The sequence below is a fragment of the Leptonotus elevatus genome, chromosome 13 (genome assembly GCF_054856555.1).
Source record: "Leptonotus elevatus isolate MCC_2025b chromosome 13, RoL_Lele_1.0, whole genome shotgun sequence".
In the NCBI taxonomy this organism is placed as follows: domain Eukaryota; kingdom Metazoa; phylum Chordata; class Actinopteri; order Syngnathiformes; family Syngnathidae; genus Leptonotus; species Leptonotus elevatus.
Genome location: NC_141251.1, coordinates 11391555 through 11413619, shown reverse-complemented (window position 1 = coordinate 11413619; position 22065 = coordinate 11391555). Strand labels below are relative to the sequence as shown.

At 39.2% G+C, this 22065-nt stretch overlaps 2 protein-coding genes across 10 annotated transcripts in view; both read right to left on the bottom strand.

Annotated features, from left to right (window-relative positions):
• Positions 1-414: 414 nt before the first annotated feature.
• Positions 415-8498, bottom strand: pdlim1 (PDZ and LIM domain 1 (elfin)). The gene is made up of 7 exons (XM_086092303.1): positions 8251-8498; positions 7022-7173; positions 4691-4775; positions 3905-4089; positions 3583-3728; positions 2304-2421; positions 415-1673 (listed from the first exon to the last, which is right to left on the bottom strand). The coding sequence occupies exons 1-7, from the start codon at positions 8341-8343 to the stop codon at positions 1487-1489; spliced, it is 966 nt and encodes a 321-aa protein (XP_085948429.1). The 5' UTR covers positions 8344-8498; the 3' UTR covers positions 415-1486.
• Positions 8499-9612: 1114 nt separating this feature from the next.
• Positions 9613-22065, bottom strand: part of sorbs1 (sorbin and SH3 domain containing 1) — a 50189-nt gene continuing 37736 nt past the window's right edge. For 6 of the 9 annotated variants that reach the window (XM_086092696.1, XM_086092688.1, XM_086092691.1 and 3 more), the window contains 11 exons: positions 21100-21164; positions 20747-20917; positions 20175-20221; positions 19672-19786; positions 19452-19577; positions 18592-18786; positions 17940-18449; positions 16790-16885; positions 16168-16355; positions 14617-14723; positions 9613-14337 (listed from right to left, as the gene is read on the bottom strand). In XM_086092696.1, coding sequence (XP_085948822.1) covers positions 14270-14337; positions 14617-14723; positions 16168-16355; positions 16790-16885; positions 17940-18449; positions 18592-18786; positions 19452-19577; positions 19672-19786; positions 20175-20221; positions 20747-20917; positions 21100-21164 — 1688 coding nt within the window. In that variant the 3' untranslated portion in view covers positions 9613-14269. The remainder of the gene's footprint in view (positions 14338-14616; positions 14724-16167; positions 16356-16789; positions 16886-17939; positions 18450-18591; positions 18787-19451; positions 19578-19671; positions 19787-20174; positions 20222-20746; positions 20918-21099; positions 21165-22065) is intronic. The other 3 variants (XM_086092693.1, XM_086092694.1, XM_086092695.1) reach the window with 3 other exon arrangements.

The window sequence follows — 22065 nt, the reverse complement described above, 5'->3', positions numbered from 1 at the left end:
TAAAATGACCAAGATTGAAACACTGCGGTTCGCCCACAACTACATCTGGGCCCTGACGGAGACTCTGCGTATAGAGAATCGCGCGGCAGACAACCTGCCAGTCTCCAGCCGGGCCGAAGCTCACTCGGAACAATCGGATCTGAATTGTTGTGCCAAAACGACTTTTTATCCCAAGAAGTTACTCTACAGTGAGACAGAGCTCAGGCATGAGTGGTAATATTCAAATTCCAACGCCTACTTTTGTACGATCACTTTACTGTTGTTGCAAAACATTTCTAAGCAGTTATTTATTTATGTATAACTTCTTTCTTTTTTTACACTCTTTATTTTTCCAGCTATTGGTTTGGTCTTGTTGAAGTTGTAGCACTTATTAGTTTCCAGGCAATCAATACATAATTAATAATAGGCAACGACTTAAACTAAAATATTTATTTGGCATTGATATTAAAATGTTTGACATATTTTTGTAAAATAGTTTTATTCAATAAAAAGAATACAAAAATTATGCATTTGTGTTGTCACCTTGAGTTCATGGTTCCCAGGGTTAAAGGGGAAGTCGTCCGTAAAAAATTCTCAACAATAATGTGAGACCTAACATGACATTCTGATTAACTCATTCACTGCCATTGACGTAAAAAAATTTTTTTATAAACAATTTCTAGTTTACATTTTTTCCCCACTTTTGTTAACAAGAGTATGAAAACCGATTTTTTTATTGTACATTTAGAACCGATATAAAAAATTATGATTAATCGTGAGTTAACTATTTAAGTCATGCGATTAATTACATTAAATAAATAATAATTAATCGTTAATTAATTGCATGACTTCACGAGTTAACTCATGATTAATCACACATTTTATATCTGTTCTAAATGTACAATAAAAAATTATAGGTTTTCATACTCTTGTTAACAAAAATGGAAAAAAATGTTAAACTAATAGAAATAATTCAAATGAATATTTGACGTCTATAACCGTCAATGGCAGTGAATGAGTTAATATTACATTTATGGAATATGAGTTATGCAGCAAAATATCTAAAGGCAGCCATTTTGCCATTTGCTTTCACTCGACAGCAAGTGGCAAAATGGCCGCCCCCCCTGTAATGAATAAAAACGGCTGGATTTTGCTGCATAACTCATATTCCTCTAACGCAATATAAACCAGAATACCGTATTTAGACTAATGGGGATGCATAGAATTATAGTCAAGAATTTTTTTGGGGGGTTAACTTCCCCTTTAAAAAAAAAAAAAAACAATCATCCAAAAACAGTGGTTCTTTTCCTAAACTGTACTAATTATCATTCAAATCAGTGGCAAAACAGGAATAAACTGTAATCTAAAAAGTATGAAGCGTTTACATATTACTGTAGGCTAACGTATGCCAAAGTTCTTTTGTGCAAATCAACATCCACTCAAGAAGAGTGTCTAAGCTGAAGCGAAATGCCTTGCGTGCAGTCTGAGGCTCAAGTCCTTGATCCATCTACTTGGGGAAGACCGTGACCACGTCGTAGCCCTCGGGCGGGGTCATCCGCTCGCGTGCGTGCTTCTCGCAGTAAATCTGGTCCTCCACGAAGAAATGTCCTTTCTGTTTCAAGCTGACGTCGCAGTCTGTGCAGGTGTAGCACTCGGGGTGTCGGAACTTGTCGCGCAGTTTCACCAGTATCCCCCTGAGTCACAAAAGTCAACTATTCAACCTCCTCGGCTCACTTTCCTCTCGAATAAAAGGCATATGGTATTAACCGCAGTAAGAAGTAAACATAAGCACTTATTTGTTGCTGCTGGACCAAGTTCTGCCATTTTGAGCCATTTTCTGCTGTAAAAAGTTTATATTTTATCCAGAATTAATTGGATCATTTCATTATTTTTCATGTGCAATACATTTTTCCACTTGCTGGCGACTGAAGATGACATCACCTGTTGCCGAGTCGTGATTGCTCGTTACCAATTTCCTCAGCAACGGGTGATGTCATCTTCAGTCGACAGCAAGTGGGAAAATGTGTTTTAAAGGTATTAAATGTTCATGAAAAATAATAAAGTTATCACATTAATTATAGACAAAATATCAACTTCTTACTGTTGTAAATGGATCAATAAGTCAAGCATCCCTTTAAGAACAACTGGCTGGATTTTCTGAATTGCAAATTAAGTATAGCAAGATACGGCACTAACGACAACTAATATGACTGTCATGGCCACAAGATGGCGCCAGAGTAGAAGACTAGACCAGATAAGCATGCAAGCTCTCAAACGTAATAATGCAAACCGCCCCACAAAACTTAAAAGGCTTAAATACTTACACAACCCCTGATCCACATTTATCACAGATGGGAAGCGTCTCAGCATTTCCAATGGAAGAGCCAATCTTTGTTGTTGGTGCTTTCACACTCCTGAACCCTGATGGTTTGTCAGAATGACCTACGAACGATGAGATGCACACAAGCACCATCTTTGGGTTACTTAACATTGTAACCCCAGCTCCTCGTTATATGCAATTGGTGTGGAAAATATGACAGAACAGGGGTCAGCAACCTTTACTGTACCGAGGGTGTAAGAGCTAATTAGAGCTGCACCATAATGCAGCATCCAATACTTTGAGATTAAATTTCTTCTACTTTTCGTCTTTCGTGTGGAATTTTGTGTGTGCGTGTTTGAAACTTACATTTGTAGACTTTTCTGTCAAATTTCTGGCATTTTGGGCAATTTTATGAACATATGGCTATTTTTTGACTCGCTTCTTTCATTTTATGGCTATCCGCCCTTTTGCTATCAATTTTCTGATATTTTTGGCAATTTAGTGGACATTTTATGGTAATTTTTGGGATATCTTCTTTTGTTCTTTTGGACATTTTATAATTACTTTATAAAGTTTTCTTTTCTGCTAAAAAAAACCCTGAATATTGTGGCAATTTTATGTACATAATATGTTAAATTTTGGGATGACTTATTTTGTTTTTGGAAATGTTATAGTTTATACATTTTAAATGTTTTCTTTTCTGCTTAAAAAAATAATAATAATAAAAATAAAAAATCTGACTTTTTGTACAATTCCAAAGACATTTAATGGTATTTTTTTTCCGTTCTTTTTTTGTTTTTACTTTTTAAACGTTTTCTTTTCTGACTTTTTAAAAATACATCTTCAGATTTTTTTGTGGCAATTTAGTGTACATTGTATGGTAATTTTCTGCTTTACATCTTCCTTTTTGAACCTTTTTTAGTCACTTTTTCAACATTTTTAGATAAAAAAAAACAATTTAATTTAATTTAAAAATGTATTCATCTAACCTTTGGTGTCTTTTGTGACAAATTTACAAACACAAATTTGGACTATGACCTTTTTTTTTAAATATTTAATTATTCATTTTTAATCTAAATCATTAATTTAAAGAATATTTGATCTAAATACAAAATATGTAAAATAAATAAATATGAATTTATTGAATTAATTTTTTTAGAGATCCACAGGAGTGGGATTAAAAAGAGCCGCAGGTTGCAGACCCCTGACGCACAATCGAGCCCGTTAACATTTGCTGTTCAAAACGGCTTGACACAAAAAAAATGAACAACTGTGACGCGTACCCGTCTCAAGAATCTCCTGCAGCACCTTGAAGGACGCAGACTGTCGGGGGGGCTCATCAGACTCCTGGTTCTCTTGCAGCATTTTGTAGACCTCTGAGTCTGCCGCTATCGGCGGTCGCTTGGTGGACTGTGACGGATCTGCGGCTCTACGAGGCGGATGTCAACAGATGGATACGTTTGTATGAACCACAAACAAAACAAAAAAAATCTCAAAGCAAAATGGTCTTTGCACGTGTTGACATAACATGAAGCGTTACGCCAAACCGGGCCAGCAACGTCAAAGTCGGTATACCGGAAAACTTTCCCTCGAGTTGGTTCTTACAAGTTGTCGGGCTCGTTGGTGGTCGTCAAGGTTTTGACTTCGTCCACAGCAGTGTTGAAGTTCTTGATATTCTCTGACGAGTAGAGGCCAGCTGGGTTGTTGTACTGGCTGGTCACAACCTTGGAACCAAAACCGGAGAATGGCAGAGCACTCCTGTTGTAGGCGGAGCCTATCTGTTTCACTTCCTGCCAAAGACAGTTACAATAATGTCAAAAGCTTTGTGTGAAACTGACCAAGAGAAGTGATTAGTTTTTTTTCTCTCTCTCCTAGCAACACAGTTAGCCATGTGCTCACGTTTCAAGCATCCCAAAGGGAAATGACATGACTGACGGCAAGCTGACGGCACAGATCAAGCAGGTCACGGCACAAGCACTCGGACAAATACGAGTGACGAGGCATCCAAGTGACAAATCGCACAAAAGGGCATTCAACACGCGTGTTTGTGACCAAACTGCACAGCAACTAAAGAGTGCGCGTGGCCCGCGGAGGCCACGCAGCCTGCGGCGACGCAACCCACTGGCCTTTGCTCTCCGCTCAGCGGGCAGGAGCCGAGTCTTGCGTCACGGCCTGGCAGATAAAACTACTGTCGTCTAGGAAACATCCTGTTGGGAAGTAAACAATGACTTCATCGCTGGGCCGGAGGGGCGCGGCGAGGAAAAAGTTCAAGGCGAGCAGAGATTGTACGAGTAGCGGTAAGGCTGAATGTGATGATTTCACTCTAAATGACAGAGGAGAGCAAGTCATTGAGCAAGTTCCAGTTGAGATGTTGAGTCTGCAGACACGCACCCGCGGCTCTGATGCAAGATTCATCTTGTACGGGTGCGACTTGCCTTCCTCCGATGACAGCGGAGACCACAACTTATTTTCTGATCTGAAACAAACACAAGGCTCAGAGTCATTTACAGTCATCGAACAAGGGTGGGAATCTTTGAATGTCTCACGATTCAATTCCGATTTTTGGGTCTGCGATTCGATTCAGAATCAATTTTCAAATACGTACAATTTTTGATTCAAAATGATTTGATTGACAATGATTTTTGCTTCAACCTAAGGAATTGTAATGATCTACTCCAGTTTGACTCGCTAATGCTAATTAGCACGCTACTCGCGGCACTTTTATCACTCAAAAGAACGGCTCCACGCTAAAAGAAAAAAAACAACTTTTATTGGAATAACTTGATCGTGACTTTTTCTTTCTACTCTCTGATGTGGCTACAACTTAACAGTGTATTACACCGCGTGGAACCACACTGCCCCTCAGTGGCCAAACCGGGTACAACATGAACAGCGCTCCAAATAAAAGGCACACACAAAGGCAAGACAGTATAAAATAGTTTAAATTAAATCGATTTTGGGACATTTAAAATCGATTCTGAATCGTACTGAATGAGAATCGATTTTTTGCCACATCCCTAGTAGTCGCCACATTGATTCCAAGTCCGTCAGTGTTATTGACACAGCCACATATTTCCTTATCTTAATTTGATTTTTTATTATTATCTTAAATTAGACTGAACTGTCAGGCTTAGTTTTCATGTATTTTAAGCAGTTTTTTAAAATGGGTTTTAGTGCAGTACCACATTGTGCACTGAGCACATCACAAGCAGCATTTAGGATTACTGGAAGAGTTGCAGTGTAATTAAGGCGAAGGGGCAGAGAAGGTCCCCAACTAATCTTCATTAATGGTCATTACCACAAAGCAGCAATAATATATCCCTGTGTGTATTGTTCTATGCTCTGTTTGTATGTGTTGCTGCTCTGCATTTGTTGGAAGGTTTCTAATTGGTCAAAAGCTACGGCTTTTCACATTGCGTGCTAGCAATAGGGTAGCAGACTTTGATAAGACAGAATGACATGGTTTGTTTGAACAAAATGGTGTTTAAAAATAGTATGTAATTCTGACTTGACTCATTGATCCATTTTCAGCAGTAAAAATATCATATTTTGTCTAGAATTAACATGACAACTTCATTATTTTTCATGAACTATTAATACCTTTAAAAACTAATTTTATTACTTGCTCTGGACTGAAGATGACATCACCTGTGCTGAGGAAGTAGTTAACGACCAATCATGGCTCAGTTTGCTGACCAAACCCAGAAAACAGGTGAGCCATGATTGGTCGTTCCCTACTTCCTCAACACAGGGTGATGTCATCTTCAGTCGACAGCAAGTGGAAAAATTTGTTTTTAAAATGTATAAATTGTACATACTGAAGTTATCAAATTAATTCTGGACAAAATATTAACTTATTACTTCTGAAAATGGTTAAATGAGTCACGTATCCATTTAAATTCCAATTCAATTCAGGTGTCAAATAGGAAGTAGAATTGCAATTAAAATTAAAGGAAGTAGAATTTAAATTCCAAAATAAAATAAAAAAATCATAATGCAAAATGTAAGCATATTTAATAAGCTTTACAGTATATAACCCTATTTACAACATTGATTTCATACAAATATTATTATATATTATAAGGACTGTCACTATATAAAACACAATACCTAATTATAGTCAATGGTAAATTGTACTGTTTTTTATTTTATTTTAACATGAAATGGTTACTCAGATAAAACAGTTCACTGAAATTGTGAAAACTTTGAAATTGTTTGATATGATGGTAGATACATTACTAAACATGATCAATGTTAGTCTGTGTACCTCCATTTTGAAAAAAAAAAAAGTATGTTAATTCTCATTCTCATGATATGTGATGAGAATGAGTATCTTAGAATTGCACTGAATCCAATTCAACTTCCTGTCATTCAAATTCAAACTCATCCATTAAATGTTTTTTTTATTTGACGTGTCAGTTTCACAGTAAACGTCAACCGGGAGTGACAAAAGGACAGCTTGAAACCAGCGTGCTTTGCCTCTTATTTGGGACACTGCCATCAGGTAAGGAACATTTTCAAAAGATTTAATAAGTTTAACCCTTGTAATAAGTGTAACAAAAAAAAAAGTCTCTATAGCAGGTGGGTCTAGATCATAAATCATAATGGGAGATGATGTAACGCGCCGCAACAATTGTGTCATCGCCTTAACACCTGGGATTGCAGGTGAGCTGTCTCTGTGGCAAGTGTTGATAAGGTCTGACGATCCGAATGACGTCTTACCTGTCTATAGAAAGTGCCATGTCCTCTATGCACCCCTTAATTTTGTTTTGTGCTTCCAAGTGAGTCATGTTGTCCGTGGCTTCCCCATCAATAGCTAAGATCACGTCGCCAATGCAGAGGTTCGCCTCGGCTGCTTTGCTTCCAGGCGTCACCTGCAAGTGATGAACAAGATTTTTTTATTTTTTTATAAATAAATCTCTCATTTCAACTCTTGCCTTTCACACAAAACTGACCTTCACACACTGACCTGAATGTGTGTTATTGTTTACAGTACACACACACACAGCTAGAATTGCCTGGGGGGCGGACACTATTGAAAATAAAGCCCTAAAGACAAGAAACTCTGGCACTGCTCAGGAATTTGTAATCATGTTTAATGGGTGGGGAGGACAGAGCACTGAGACACAAACATAGCAGCCACCACTCTACTAAAACGGTGGCGGGCCGTGGGTCAGTGTACGCTCGGTAACCAGAGGGTCGGCTGTTCGATCCCCGCTCTCCCAAAGTCATGTGTCGTTGAGTCCTTGGGCAAGGCACTTCACACGCATTGCGGTGCTACCTCACACTGCTATATGGAGGTGTGAATGTATGAATAATGTCTCCATTCCTCTGTAAAGCGTGTTTGAGTGTCTAGAAAAGCGCTATATAAATCCAATGACTTATTATTATTATTATTATTATAAAATCAACAGAGCCAGTGAAAACATTCACATTCATTGGCCACAATATGATTAGCAAAGATGCTTAAATCCAACATTTAAAAAGATAACGTTTTAATTGGCAGTAAAATATTTTGTTCATGGTTGCAGTTTTAGTTTCTGTGGGGAGATAGATAGATAGATAGATCTTACGAGGCGTTCACTGACTTGACAAAAAAAAGATTTCCTAAACCCTTCAACTAAGTTAAAGCATACACAATCTATTTGGACCACTATTTTACCGCTATAAACAAGACAAACGCCCACAACTAAGTCTTTAAACAAAAAAAAACATTACAACTCCAAGCAAAAATCGTTCATTTCTTTATGTAACATTATGCAGAGCTAGCCAGAAGCTAAATATGAGAATATAAAACGCACAATTTATTCAACATTTTCGAGACACGTCAGCACAGGTCGCTGATTGTTAAGTTAACTAGTTCAGCAAGTTTGTTAATTGCTTGTCAGCCTTCAAGCCCAGGTGTGCTTCTCCACGCAACTTGTAACCAGCAGTTACTCATACAAACTTACCCGGGATATAGTCAGCGGTTGCTCGAAGTCTTTTCCTCCGACCAGCCTGAATCCCCAGGGCCCAGGACCCTGTATCACTACCCGCAGAGGCATAACGAACAAACGACTGTCGATGCGTTCAAAGCAGCTGCCACTTGGTCTGCTCGCTTGCGCGAATAACCTGCGAGGTGATCATTAATGGCCAGGTTCTCCCGGAGGTAGAAAAGGGGGCGGGGCCTCAGGTTAGGAGCACGACGAGGCTCGGGAAGCCGCTCAGGGAGGATTCGAGGATCGTCTATCACAAAAAGACATATGGCTCCAATCTGGAATTCATGAATTAGTAGTTAAGCGGGTACTCAAACTTTCTTTATTATTTTTGAATGATTTGTTTATTTCCCCACTCCTAGGTAAATTAAATTGACGGAAATCCTAATCTTGTATTAGAAGGCGCACGGTCCTTACCTAAACTCCTGTACTGAAAACACTAAAGAGCAACCCATCTGCGCATTAAACGATCTCTGACACGTTTGAAGCAGGCTGGCCTGGCCTGTGGGTGCCGTCACTCCTGCCTGTTACATGCAACTTTACCATTTATGGTAGAGCTTTAATCCCAGGATGTGGAATGTGCCGCTCCCAAATCTTGAATTCATTCCAGGATTGCTGCTCAAGTAGAGTGAGAAAGCTTCTGTGTGCTGAGCTGACTGAATGAAACCTTCTTTTGTGTATTTACTAACAAACTGAGAGTACTCTACTCGGGTGTTAACGTAAAACGTGTCTTGTATATACTGAATAGAAAAAAAACTAACATTAACTTTTTTTTTTCTTTCTTTTTACAAAAGTTAATGTAGGAGTCACCAACTTGGACCCCACAGTTCTAAGAATATAAATTAAAATACACTTCTATCCCGTGACTGCGGCTGAGCCACTCCTTTTAAGCGACTAAATATACACTTACGTTTACGATAGTTGAATGCTCAGTTTGTTGATTTTACATCAGGCACGTTGTTAAAAAGCTAACGGGTCCTGTAGTGCGCCATTTTACGTCTGGCAGGTTACTGAACAGCTAAGGCAACATTAGTGAGGAAATAGTAACATAACAGTGTCAAGCAGAAACTAATGGCAACAAGATGTAATTTAGCAGGACGGAAGCGTGGTCCTAAAATAGCAGCAGAAAAATAACGTTGACGATTACAGATCGGTTCGGTTTGAAATATTAAGGATATGATTGATTGTTGACCACTGTTGATGTCGGAATGTTGGTGTACCCTGCTGCCTCTCACCCAAACTCAGATGGGCTCCGTCTAACCTGTGACCCTGATGAGGACAACTTGAAAGCACCATTACATGTGACATGCGGAATGAATCCAAGAATACTACTTTCAGTACAATTGTTTTAAAATGTTTATTAAATACTGCATAATGCCAAAGTCACATCAGTGTATAGCATCTTTATTTTAATATCGTCAATGAAACACCGCAAATTGAAGCAAACAAACCAAACTTGTCGCAGGTTTTCGTGTCGCAAACAAATTCAACCGTAACATGATTGCTGAAATCACTATGTCACACTTTTGATACTTACAGAGTAATTGACAAGATTTCCGTGAATGTACTCCCACTACAGAGACTGGGACTACATGGGCAAAGCATGGTAGCAGAAATACATTTCAGAAATACTCTCAAATGAAAATGAGGCACAATTCTGCATCAAACAGAAGGCATTATGAGCTCACAAAATGGCAGCGTAATGTTCCTATGCGTCAAACTTCCTGTGCTCAGTAACGTTCCACACTGTGGCAAAAGTCCTTCAGGTAGATAAAATGCTGCATGTGACCGAACGCCCGCCCCGCCCGACGCTCTCATCGCATGCAGTCTGTTTCTTATTTTACATATTTACAATCCTTCCCATGTTCTGTGTTAACTCAAGATGACCTTAGAACGTATTTTGCATCACATTCAAATATCGTACATTCATACATCCTGTGATGTGTTATGACACACACTATGACGCAAGCAAATTGTGGGTTAAAGGGGAAGTCAAGTAAAAAAAATAAATCTTTACAATAATATGTTGTATCCACTAGTCTAAACACGGCATTGTGATTAATATTGTGTTTGTGGCATATGAGTTAAGCAGCAAAATCCACCCATTAGTTTTATCTATCTCAGGGGGGCGGCCATTTTGACACTTGTTTTCGACTTAAAATGGCTAACAAATGCAATATAAATCACAAGGTTTCTGCGGGTATCAGCAAATCAAATTTAATGCAACTTAAAACTAATTTAATGCCTATGTCATACTCATATACATACTCTTTATATATTAGGACTGTCAGTCGATTACAATGTTTAACCACATCACTTCCTGTAAACTCACGATTAATCGCAAATTAATTGCACATTATATCTGTTCTAAATGCACAATAAAATATTTTTCAAGTTTTTATTACTTTTGTTAACATAAAAGTGGATAAATATGGTTTCAAACTACAAATGGTTCTCTTTTAGTTCATTGATACAGTAATTTTATAGTAAGTAATTCATAATATATGAAATTAAAAATTTATGCTAGACAGTTAAAAGGAGTGTGAACATTTTCAGTCAAATAATTGTGATTAGGTAATTTCCCCGCTAGGTGGCATTAGTGTTTCATGTTGGACATAGGTGATGTTTTTTTGTTTTGTTCTTCTTTTCAAATTCAGAGCAATTTGTATTTGGAACATGAAGCAACTTGTGGACTCTAGGCCATTTTGTTTATTGTTAATTACGATCAGTCACCAGTCCCCACAAATACCGTATTTTCAAGACTATAAATTGCTCCGGAGTATGAGTCGCACTGGGCAAAAAATGCATAATTAGGTAGAAAAAACACACACATAAGTCACACTGGGGTATAAGTTGAATTAAGTATACATAGTATATTATAGTAGAAGTCTAGCGTGCCCTCTTGTGGCTGTTTGTGAATTTTTTTTTTTTCATGTATAGGTCGCTCCGAAGTGTAAGTCACAGGAACAGCCAATAGTCCGGAAAATACGATACATATATATATATATATATTTTTTTTTTTAAATCACATTTATTAGTGCTAAATTGTGTTGTAGTGACTCAATTTTTTATTATATATATTTTTTTACATCAATTGTATTTAAATGTTCAATGCCTGTAGACATCGCATTTAAATGCTTTTTAATGACCTGCGGAAACCCTGTAATCAGAAACCGTATTTAGACTAGTGGGTGCACATTAAGGGTGGGAATCTTTGAATGTCTCACGACTTGATTCAGATTTTTGGATGTGCGATTCGATTCAGAATAGATTTTCGATCAAAAACGCTTTTTGATTCAAAATGATTTGATTGACAATGATTTTTGCTTCAATTTATAGCTGTCCAAGGAATCGCAATGATCTACTCCAGTCTGACTCGCTAATGCTACTTAGTGCTCTACTCGCGGCACTTTCATCACTCAAAAGAACAGCTCCACGCTAAAAAACAAAAACAAACTTTTATTGGAATAACTTGGTCGGGACTTTTTCCTTCTACTCTCTAATGTGGCTACAACTTAACAGTGCATCAGTCTGCGTGGAACCACACTGCCCCTAAGTGGCCAAATCGGGTACAACATGAACAGCGCTCCCAATAAAGGCACAAACAAACAAAGGGAAGACAGTATGAAATAATTTAAATAAAATCGATTTTGGGACATTTTAAATCGATTCTGAATCGTACTAAATGAGAATTGCGATTCTTATGAGAATCTATTTTTTGGCACACCCCTAGTGCCCATACATCATAATACTGCAAAGACCGTTTTTGTGTTGACTCCCCCATTTAAAGTTGTTCTACACAGACATGTTCCTATAGTTCTGTCACAGGAGCGCGCTGCCTGTAGGTCAGCTGTCTCCCAACAAACACAAAACATTAACGAGGACATTGCATGATTAAATGATAACTTTAAAAAAAAAAAACAGTTTGGCCAGCAGAACATAAAACATGCATTTTGTGAAGTGACAAAATACCAGAACATTCTACAAGTGCTATAACCGGCACACTCATCATAATACAGTATGTTGGAGAAGAAGAAACACACATCAGTGAGGACAAAGTGCAGATTGCTACAAGGGTCTTGTGAAATATGCAATCAAACCATTCTGTGTGACACTCATCACTGCACAAATGTAGCTAATACGCTGTGATGCTTCCATACGCCGTATAATACTGAAGGGCTACCGATAGTCTGGCGATGCTTGATTAGATATTTACTCATACAGTATAAATATTGATTTTTTTTTCCAACTGTCCTATATACATCTGGAACAACAAGCACTAAGAATGACTGTGAGTACCAATATACAGCTTGTTGAGGAATTTCAGAAGGACATAATTGGGCACCATACGACATTGTTAGGAAATCACAGTCAATACACCGGCTTTTGGATGCCAGCCTTTCATATGCGATTTGGATTTCTTAAAATTTGCAAACTAATAGCTGGGAGTTACAAATATAGAGTATGTATCCATATTTCAAAGGCCTCTTAAGTTGCTGTACACATTTACACGAGTGGAACATACAATCCCATCAAGGAAGGTGTCGAATCTCACCATGCTTTCAAAGAATTATTTTCTGTTGGCTTCAAACGGTTCATGGTTAATCCTGTGCTAATTTTGCGGGACTTCCCTAAATGACCAAGCAGGAAGCGAAACGCCACCACGCCCTGTCCTGTGGTTTTGCAACTGGAAGCGAGTCGTCTACCGCCATCTACCTTGGAGGCATCACGTGACAGCAAACATGCTAATGCTTTAAAACAAAAGGTATAAAATGATAAATTAAGTGTCTGGAATTATTTGCATTATTTACATTGTTTACTATCATAAGATATTTCTCACTACTAAAACATATGCTGTGATTGGGTTTCGACATAGTGGCTAAGAAAAATAGAAGACAAATGCACATTTGGAAAAAGATTCTCAGCATGCACAAGATTGGTGATGAAGGTTGTGAAAAACATGGTTTGCATTAAACTTGCACCCGATACAGAAACGGTACTGACTGCGCAAAAAAAATTAAAAAATAAACATTCCAAATCCAGTTCCAGTAATAAAACCTACTCCATTCATAATCTGGTGTGCTGCTGGAGTCAGACTGAGGTGCTACATAAACACATGGGCCCTATTTTCATGGCCTAGCGCAGAGTGCAGTCTAACTTTGGTAGTTTTCTTTCTTTTGGCATTTTTGTAGCTAGAAATGCGCCGTTGTGGGACTGAACACAGCCGACTTCATTCCCGGCCAATTGAAGCAGCTCCCGTCATTCTAGATGGCGGAAGCATAAAGTACTGGCGAGAGTCCGTGCAGGAGATCGGCCATGACTTTTTTTTACCCCGTCACATCCCAATCCCGTGATTAACGGTAACGTTGACACCCATCCAGCGGGATTCTCGAAAATATACCAGCCTTTATTGGAGACCGACTTAAACCCCCAATCGTGTGTATAGGTGTGACATCCAACCCCCCCCCCCCAATTACAAAATACAATCAATTATGCAATTGATTTTTACAAGGGCTCGATGCACACTCACGTTGTCAGCGGAGAGCAGAATCTGTCTGCCTGCGCCTGGATCAAATCCATCAAAATCACGTTACACCACAATTTAGACCTGGTTTCACTTTGTCTTAAGTCTAGCCTATATTCTGTCACCAAATTGCCAGGGGTGTATGACAGAAAACAAGGCGTGGTGTGGTCTGTGAGATAATATCTGTCTATGAAAATAGGGCCCGTATGGTGTAAATGGCAACAGATTGGAAGCTTGTATTTGTAAACAAAAAAACAAACAAAAAAAAACCTTTCACAGATTATATTCTCACGTGGAGACCGGCACGTGTGTAAAATATGCATGTATACACCATGTTGTGGTTTGGGCATTGAGTACACAACCACCTTCGCTGTGCAATTTTACATTCTTTAGAATGAACCCATGATTTTGCCTAAAGGACTACTCTAACCCACAGCCATGCTTGCAGTGCTACCGTTGAGATTCATCGCTTTACAGTTTCACCTCCTTCACGTAATTCCCAGGGAAAGTCCCAAACTGATTAGTCCTCTTTGAGGTACCTGGAAATAAACAGAGACCCGAATCAGATGTGTGCTTCGTTAACTCACAGAACGTAATCAACAGGATTAATATAAAGAGTGAGAAATGCCCATTTTGTTTTTGATTATCCCTTCAAATTATTTGAAGTAAGACAACAATGACATGCCAATCAATACCCTGAGCTTGCACATTATACGTCTGCAGAACTCATTCAGGAGAATCCCTATATGGACGCATACTATGTGAAATAGAGTAAGACTGACTGCATCAGCCAGGAATGCGAGGGCTGCGCTACATACCAACAAACCAGCCGTCATCACACTTTTCCATGACGCTGACGAGATCTCCTTCCTGCAGCTCCAGCTCGTCTTCGTTCTGCGGCGCATAACTGTACAGAGCTTGGAAACTGCAGCGGAGCAGAGGGGACACTGGTAAACAATACGGACAGGACATGATGGACATCTGAGACCAGTGAAGAAGATTCAGTCAAACCAATAACAAATGACATACTGTACTTCAAAAATAAATACCAGTAAGCATGTTTGAGTGTCAGCCATACACACCTATGCTCGATTAATCTGTCGACTCTTTTGGATTAATTGATGAAGCAGATAAAAAAATAATCAGGTTTAAAATTCCATCCCTTTATTCAAAATCAGGACATTATTACAAATTGACAGTGCAGAAAATACACAAACAATGATTCCAGTAATTATGATTGAGTTATTGTTTTGATCTGTAACATAAAATAGGCAAAAATGTTGATCACTGTTTTCCAATGTAGAAGCAAACGTTTTATTTTGATTCAACACAAAGATCAGTCTATTTTCATGGAGGACTATTAGACATTGCACGAACCATTTTAATTCATTTAAAAAAAGGTATCTTTTATGGATTTATTTATTTGTTTTCAAAAATAATTATTTGCTAATTGATTAGTTGTCATTTAATTGATTAATCAATTGCACCTCTACTACTTTGGAAAAAAAGTATCCTATACACACACTCTAAAAACAATTGGGTCAAAAAGAACCCAAATTGGGTCAAAAAGGCATGGATCCAACATTTTGGGTCAAAAAGGCATGGACCCAACATTTTGGGTCATTGATCTAATCCAAAAAATTGGGTCAAATAAATAAACCACATAAAAAATGGTTGGAATGGTTTGTACAGAACACAAAATAAACAGCCTTTTTTTGTGGGTTATTCATTTTGACCCAACGTTTTGGTGCAAAAAATTGCATCTGTCCCTATTTGACCCACTTTGGGTTCTTAAATGTTGAGTAGAGTAGATACCGGCGGTGGAAACGAGGCTATTGTCTGTTTCTAGAGTGTATACACCGGTATGTATGCATTACTCTAAAAACAGTTGGTTCAAAAACAACCCAATTTGAGTGGATTGATCCACTACTTGGATTAATTTGACCCAACTTTCGGTGTTGATTTACACTAAAGGACAAACTTTTGAGAATTGGGTCAAATTTGACCCAAGTAGTGGAAAACGTTGGGTCAAATGAATACCCCCCCCCCCAAAAAAAAAAAAACTAGGCCAGTTTTTTTGGGTGCTTTTTTTGTGGTTTATTCATTTGACCCAATGTTTTGGATTACCGTAGATAAATAACCCCAAAAGTTTGGTCCTTTTCTTTTTGACCCAGTTTGGGTTATTTTTGACCCATCTGTTTTTAGAGTGCAACCCGAAGCAAAACTAGAGTCTTGCATCACCCTTAAACATTCCCTTTATGCTACCATGTTCCCTTTCTATATGTGTAAAGACCACATATTGCAATAATTGTGTCCATATGTTGTGGATGTGTGAAACCCAAACGTACATACTAGTAAATCCTACTTACATTCCACAGTTGAGACGGCTGGGCTCCGGGCTGCTGCTGTGGGACAGGGGTTGCTGGGAAATGATGAGAGATTGTTTACTGGGGTGGGAGTGCAGTCTATGAAGTGCGTTGAGAGGGTGATGGGACAAGGTGCCGCAGTACCTCACTGAGGTCTCTGCTATATTCAAGATCTCATTACACACTGCCTCCTAGTAGTAGAAGCAGGTGAGTCCCAGCAGAGGTTTAGGTCGAAAGTAAATGAAGGAGTTAAAAGAGTGAGGAGGCAGAATCGAGGCAAGCCCAGTAAGTAGAAAGGAGGAAACGGAAGTGATCCGTTAAAAGCCACAGAGGAGCAGATGATGGTGAAGACCAGGAAGGAAAGCATGGAAAGGCAAGACATCAGCGTGAGTTCATGTACAGGAAAAATGAAATATTAGTTCATGTATTTTATTTGAGAATATTATTTGCATGCAGTATTCAAAAAAATGATGTCGATGCAACCTTTGAATATTGCATTTTAATGTCACGTTGCAATGTGAGCATTATTAATGAAAATTCAAAACATTCATACAGTGGGTGATTATAGGCAATGAGTTAAAAGAAGCTGAATTAAAATAAAACATGCAATGCTAAAGACACTTACCGCAAATGAGTTGACGTTGTTATTATCATGGATATCAAACAGCATGACAGGACTTCTGGAGTTGCGTCTATGATGATCAATGTCATTCCCCGCAAGCTGCAAGACAAAAGGACATCTCACTTATGAGTGTCTGTGCGGGGGGTGGGGGTTCAAAATAAAACCTCAATCCCAGCAGATCGCGCCATCGATTGCATCCAACTGCTGCAACAATTTGAAGAGCTTTTTCAAAGGGTTTTAAATCCTTACATCATAATCCTTACTTTGATTAACTCTGCAGAGTTAAGACACTAAATAAATTAACTCTGTCAAATAACTCCAACACTGTCCTCCGTTTAAATCGGGTTAAAATCAACTCTGAAACATTTAACACCATTCAACACTCCAATTTTGGCTGTGAATATATATATCTTAGATTCTCAAAATACAAAATGTAGAATTTTGGAATGAAAATGAACATATATATTACATTATTTGTCAAGTTTTACATCATCAGTTTAGATTTTTTTTTATTACAATATCAGAATATCAGTCAGATTATTATTTTTTTTTTTTAAATACATTTTTGGTGAAATTATTACTTTTTTGACTGAGTTAAGTGCAAATTCTAGCACATTTCTAGGCATTATTACATTTTCAGGAAATTATTTCATTATAGTAGGGCTGGGCGATAGGGCCCAAAAATAAAATAACCCCCCCCCCCCCCTTCAGGACGATAACAATTTTAACCTATTTTAATCAAATAAACATTTATCCAAACGTTTGCTTTATTCAAAAATTATTCCCGTGCAATGTGTTCAGACAACAATAATGTGTACTGATTCTAAATCAGTTTTAACATACACATTGATTTCATGAGCAGAATTGCAACGATTCGACTTTTAAATAACAATTAATCAAATTAGTCGGATTTATTGCCCAGCCCTACATTATTGGTTGCTACAACTTGTATGTTAGTTGCACACACCATGCAGACCTGTAACTGACAGCGTTGTGATGAGGTTTCTATTCTAAGCCAACAGCCACAACACTCGTTAGACACGTCGTCCACACACCAAGGTTAGCCGCACTTCATCAGCAAAGACCAAATCAAAGGGTCACAAGATCCCAGAGTGAGCCTGAACTACATCACGGCACACCATGCAGAAGGTACCTCTGCAGGGCTATTTTGTCTGTTCCCGGGGGCGGTGCCACTGCCCCCGTTCACCTCTGCGCCTTCCCCCTCCGCCCTAAGCCAGCCTTCCAACACTGGCCCGCCACTGGGGCTAATGCTACGTGACAGATGTGGCGAGGGCGGAGACAGCAGGAAGCCCTCCCCCTGAGGAGGGGTAAAAGTGAGGAAAGGAGTGGCAGAGTTGGGCCTGGGTGGGTACGGCGGGGGCAGAGGGGAGGCGGATGGCGAGGTCATGGGAGAGAGGCAGTATGGGCTGCCGGCGATGGGCGGCACGGGGCTGGCAGAAAAGGGAGGGGGCAGGTATTCGCCGCAGCGGTAAGACACAGTGGGCAGAGGAGGCAAGGGAGGGGTCGGGGCGGCAGGTGGGCTTCCACCTCCCACGGTCAGAGAGATCCACTCGGAGGAGACGGCGTGGACTTCAGGGGAAACGGAGCGGCAGGGGGAGCGAGGGAGCGGCAGGGGCGAGGTGGTCAGGCGATTACGATATAACTTTTTATAGAAGAGGCGAGTGAGAGGAAGAAAATGAAAAAAAGAGATGAGACAACTTGACAAGACAGAAGAATGAAAATTCAAAGTTGGGTGTCAAGGTGAACATATTGTGAATTTCAGTAGTCATGTGGTGGGTCTGTACCTGCGGGGAGGCGTTGGTGCTCCGCTGTGGCGAGGAGCTGAGAGGCGGGTCGGGGTAATCCAAGCCATTTTTCACACGTGGCCGTTTGTGCACTTCCACATACGTGACGGGGAAGATGCCTTGGCGGTTTGTGCCGGAGATTTTGCCTTCATACCAGTTCTCATCCACTCTCCGAATCAGCGTGATCCTTTCTCCCTGCACACATTTTTTCAAATCGTCATGTAAAATGCATCAAAACTACGGCTCAGGGGCCATTTGCAGCCCGCTATCCAGTTTTCAGCGGCCCGCGGCATATGCTAAAAATTGACACGGCCCACAAGTATACTGTAGAGCTTTTCTAATTATTCAAAGATACAAATAAACTATTTATGACTAAAATAACACAATTTCTCTTCAAACACTTAGATGACTAAAGATAATCCAATTTTAGAAGTAAATATTATTTCGTCAACTTCTTGTTACAAACATTAATGATTCTTAAGTAACCATTTTAAAAATGTTCTGCTTTCTATAGTTTCTTCTTGTGGTTCTGAATGTGGAAATTGGATTTGGTTGCTGTTCATTGCAGGGGTGGTTCTAGTCTAGGGGGAATCAGGGCCGACACCACCCCAAAATCTCCAAAATGCTCAAATATTTTTGCCTTTTAACCTAACCATTGAGCCATTTTCAGCAGTAAAAAGTTAATATTTTGTCCAGTATTAATTTGATAACGTCATTATTTTTTTATGTACAATATCTTTAAAAGCTAAATTTTCAGATAAAAAAAGTTTGGACACCACTTCTCTACAGGATTCCATCAAATTCATTTGAATTTTGTGTAATGCAAGTTAGTGTTTCCACACGTGTTTACTTGGTCATACCTTTCTGAATGACATCTCCACCACCGTGTCTCCTGTGAAGTTAAAGCGGGCAATGGCATCTCCGTATTCCAGCACCTGCACTGGGACACTTTTCTTCGGCTGTGCTTTCTCTGTGGGGGGCAGGAGCTGTGCAATTAAGGAAAGACATAACACATCAACATGAGCAACAAACGCACTGAATACCGTAAAGCACAACAAGAGTTCTCTCAAGTCACAGTACCTCAACGTAGCTTCGAGGGAAAATGCCAACTCTTCCATGATGCTCGCCTTCGTACCAGTTCTGATCCACTTGCCTAATGATGTACACGATGTCTCCCTTCTGAAATGGTAATTCCCTAAAACATGTTCCAGATAGAAATAATGTCATAAAATGGCAGATATTATATTTGACAACATTTTTGTGTGATTCTACAGAATAACGTTATCGGAATTTACTAAGCTTACCAATATATTGCCCCAGCATCTACCAACACTAACACCAGCCATTTCTCCTATAAACGTCTACATCAAGTGCATTAGGATAATTTGATACAGCATCTCTTTAAGATATATCACTCAAGATGTTTTATTGGGACATTGATTCAAAGCGCAATTAAATGTTATGAGGCCATGGATTCTGATGTGCTGTACTGGAAAAATACTGGTCGGTATGATTCTTGAGTTGGCGCCTTTACCCTTCACATGAATTGTAATTGTTAATTGATGTGTATAATGTGCGCTTACTTTAGAGTTTCCGCTCTGAAGTCAAAGCGTGCCATAGCTGGAGTTCTCTGTGTAGAAAGATGAAAGACACTTTCATTAATTATGTTGAAAGGAAGGAGACGTCCACAATTCAAACCAAGTCCCAGATGTCTTGATCGTCAAAATACCCCACGGAATGATAGACATTTTATAGCATATTTCTCGTCGCGTTTCAGGAGTGGATCTGTCTCATTAAGTGAGACACCCCTCACCCCGCCTTATATAATGTTGAGCTTGGCTTTCTTTGCAAGAGTGTGGAAAAAAGTGAGCGCCTTTAGCTTAAAAACAATAAAATCATTTGGATTTGTGGATGCAACAGTTAGCTCTGCGAATGTGACACATGGACACATCACCAAACACAAAAACCTCCTGCCACCAGCGCTTCATTACAAAGCAATCTAGTGCCGCATTTCATCTCATTCTAGCCTGTGAAATTAGTAGCACCCAGTAGCTCATTTTTTCTGTGAAGCAGAAGCAAGCCTGTCTCATATACTAAGTAACAAAGCAGCTGCTGTGTTTTTCCTGTTTGAAACAGACATGGCCTGTATTTGTACCTCAATGCCCGATTTCCGTTTCTCTGTGTTATCTGTGATGTTGAGCAGGTCTCCAAAGCGCTCATTGGTGATGAACTGGTGATGTGTTGGGACGATGCCAGTGTGACGCCTTGATGCTATGTCAGCCTCTTCCTGTTCCCGCTTTAGCCGCCGCTGCTCCTCCAACATTTTCTGCCAAGGAAACAGACTGGACTGTTTTTCCCCTCTAGATAAGGCCCCACTTTATCTGTGGCACAGTAATGGAGTTATTCAACACATGCCTCATTTTTTTCCCCAGCACGCTGCTAACAACCCTTTCATCGTTATATAGACAATGAGACGTGTAAATGTAAAAAATAAAATAAATAAATTACCTCTTTGTCGCCATGACGCCTCCTCAGCACTTCATCCTGGCTCTCTCCATGCACTGGTGATGAGTCTTGAGTCAAAAAGAAAGAAAAGGGATTGACACAGTGAAGAATTTGCTACTTAGCGACAAGCACAATGGAAGAAGAAAACATTGCAGACGTAAGATGATATTGCAGTCAAATCTCTGATTCCAATGAGTAAAATAAAAAGATAAGCATAAAACCAACATAATCTCCCTCACACAAAACCAAAACCCACACATGCCAAACTTCATTCAGCATGCACAAAGGAGAAAAGGAATGAACACAGAATGATCAAATGTGTTCATGAAGGAACTTAAGAGATTCAGGAAACAAAAATAAGCAACCTAACATGTCTTAGCCAAAATGCTACTAGCTTGTGCTATTATTGATGGCATTGATCTTACAAGCCTCTACACAATCATTTTGACCTTTCTAACAAGAACGTTCGATTTCTACATTTGATTGGAGCACGTTCACACTAAAAACTGTGGTCAAAAAGGACCCGACAACTTTTTGGGTTATTCACGTAACCCAAAAAGTTGGGTCCAAGCAAAAGCAAACAACGCCACAAAAAGGTAGTTATTAATATAATAATCCACTCATTTCATTGGGTTGTTTTGTGGGTTATTCATTCAAAATGAATAACCCACAAAATAACCCAAAATTGGGTTGTAAGTTAGTCATTCTTGTTGGGTCAAAATGAATAATGAATAATCCACCAACCAACCGAATTGTTGGTGTTGGGTTGGGTTTTTCGGTTATTCATTTTGACTGAACTTTTTGGGTTAAATGAATAACCCATAGAACAATCCAATTTTTGTGGGTTATTTCATTTACTTGTCTACCTACACTCTAAAAACAGTTGAGTAAAAACAAACAAACACAAATTTAGTCAAAAAGCACCCAAAACAACTATTTGGGTCAATCATTTACCCAAAATGTTGGGTC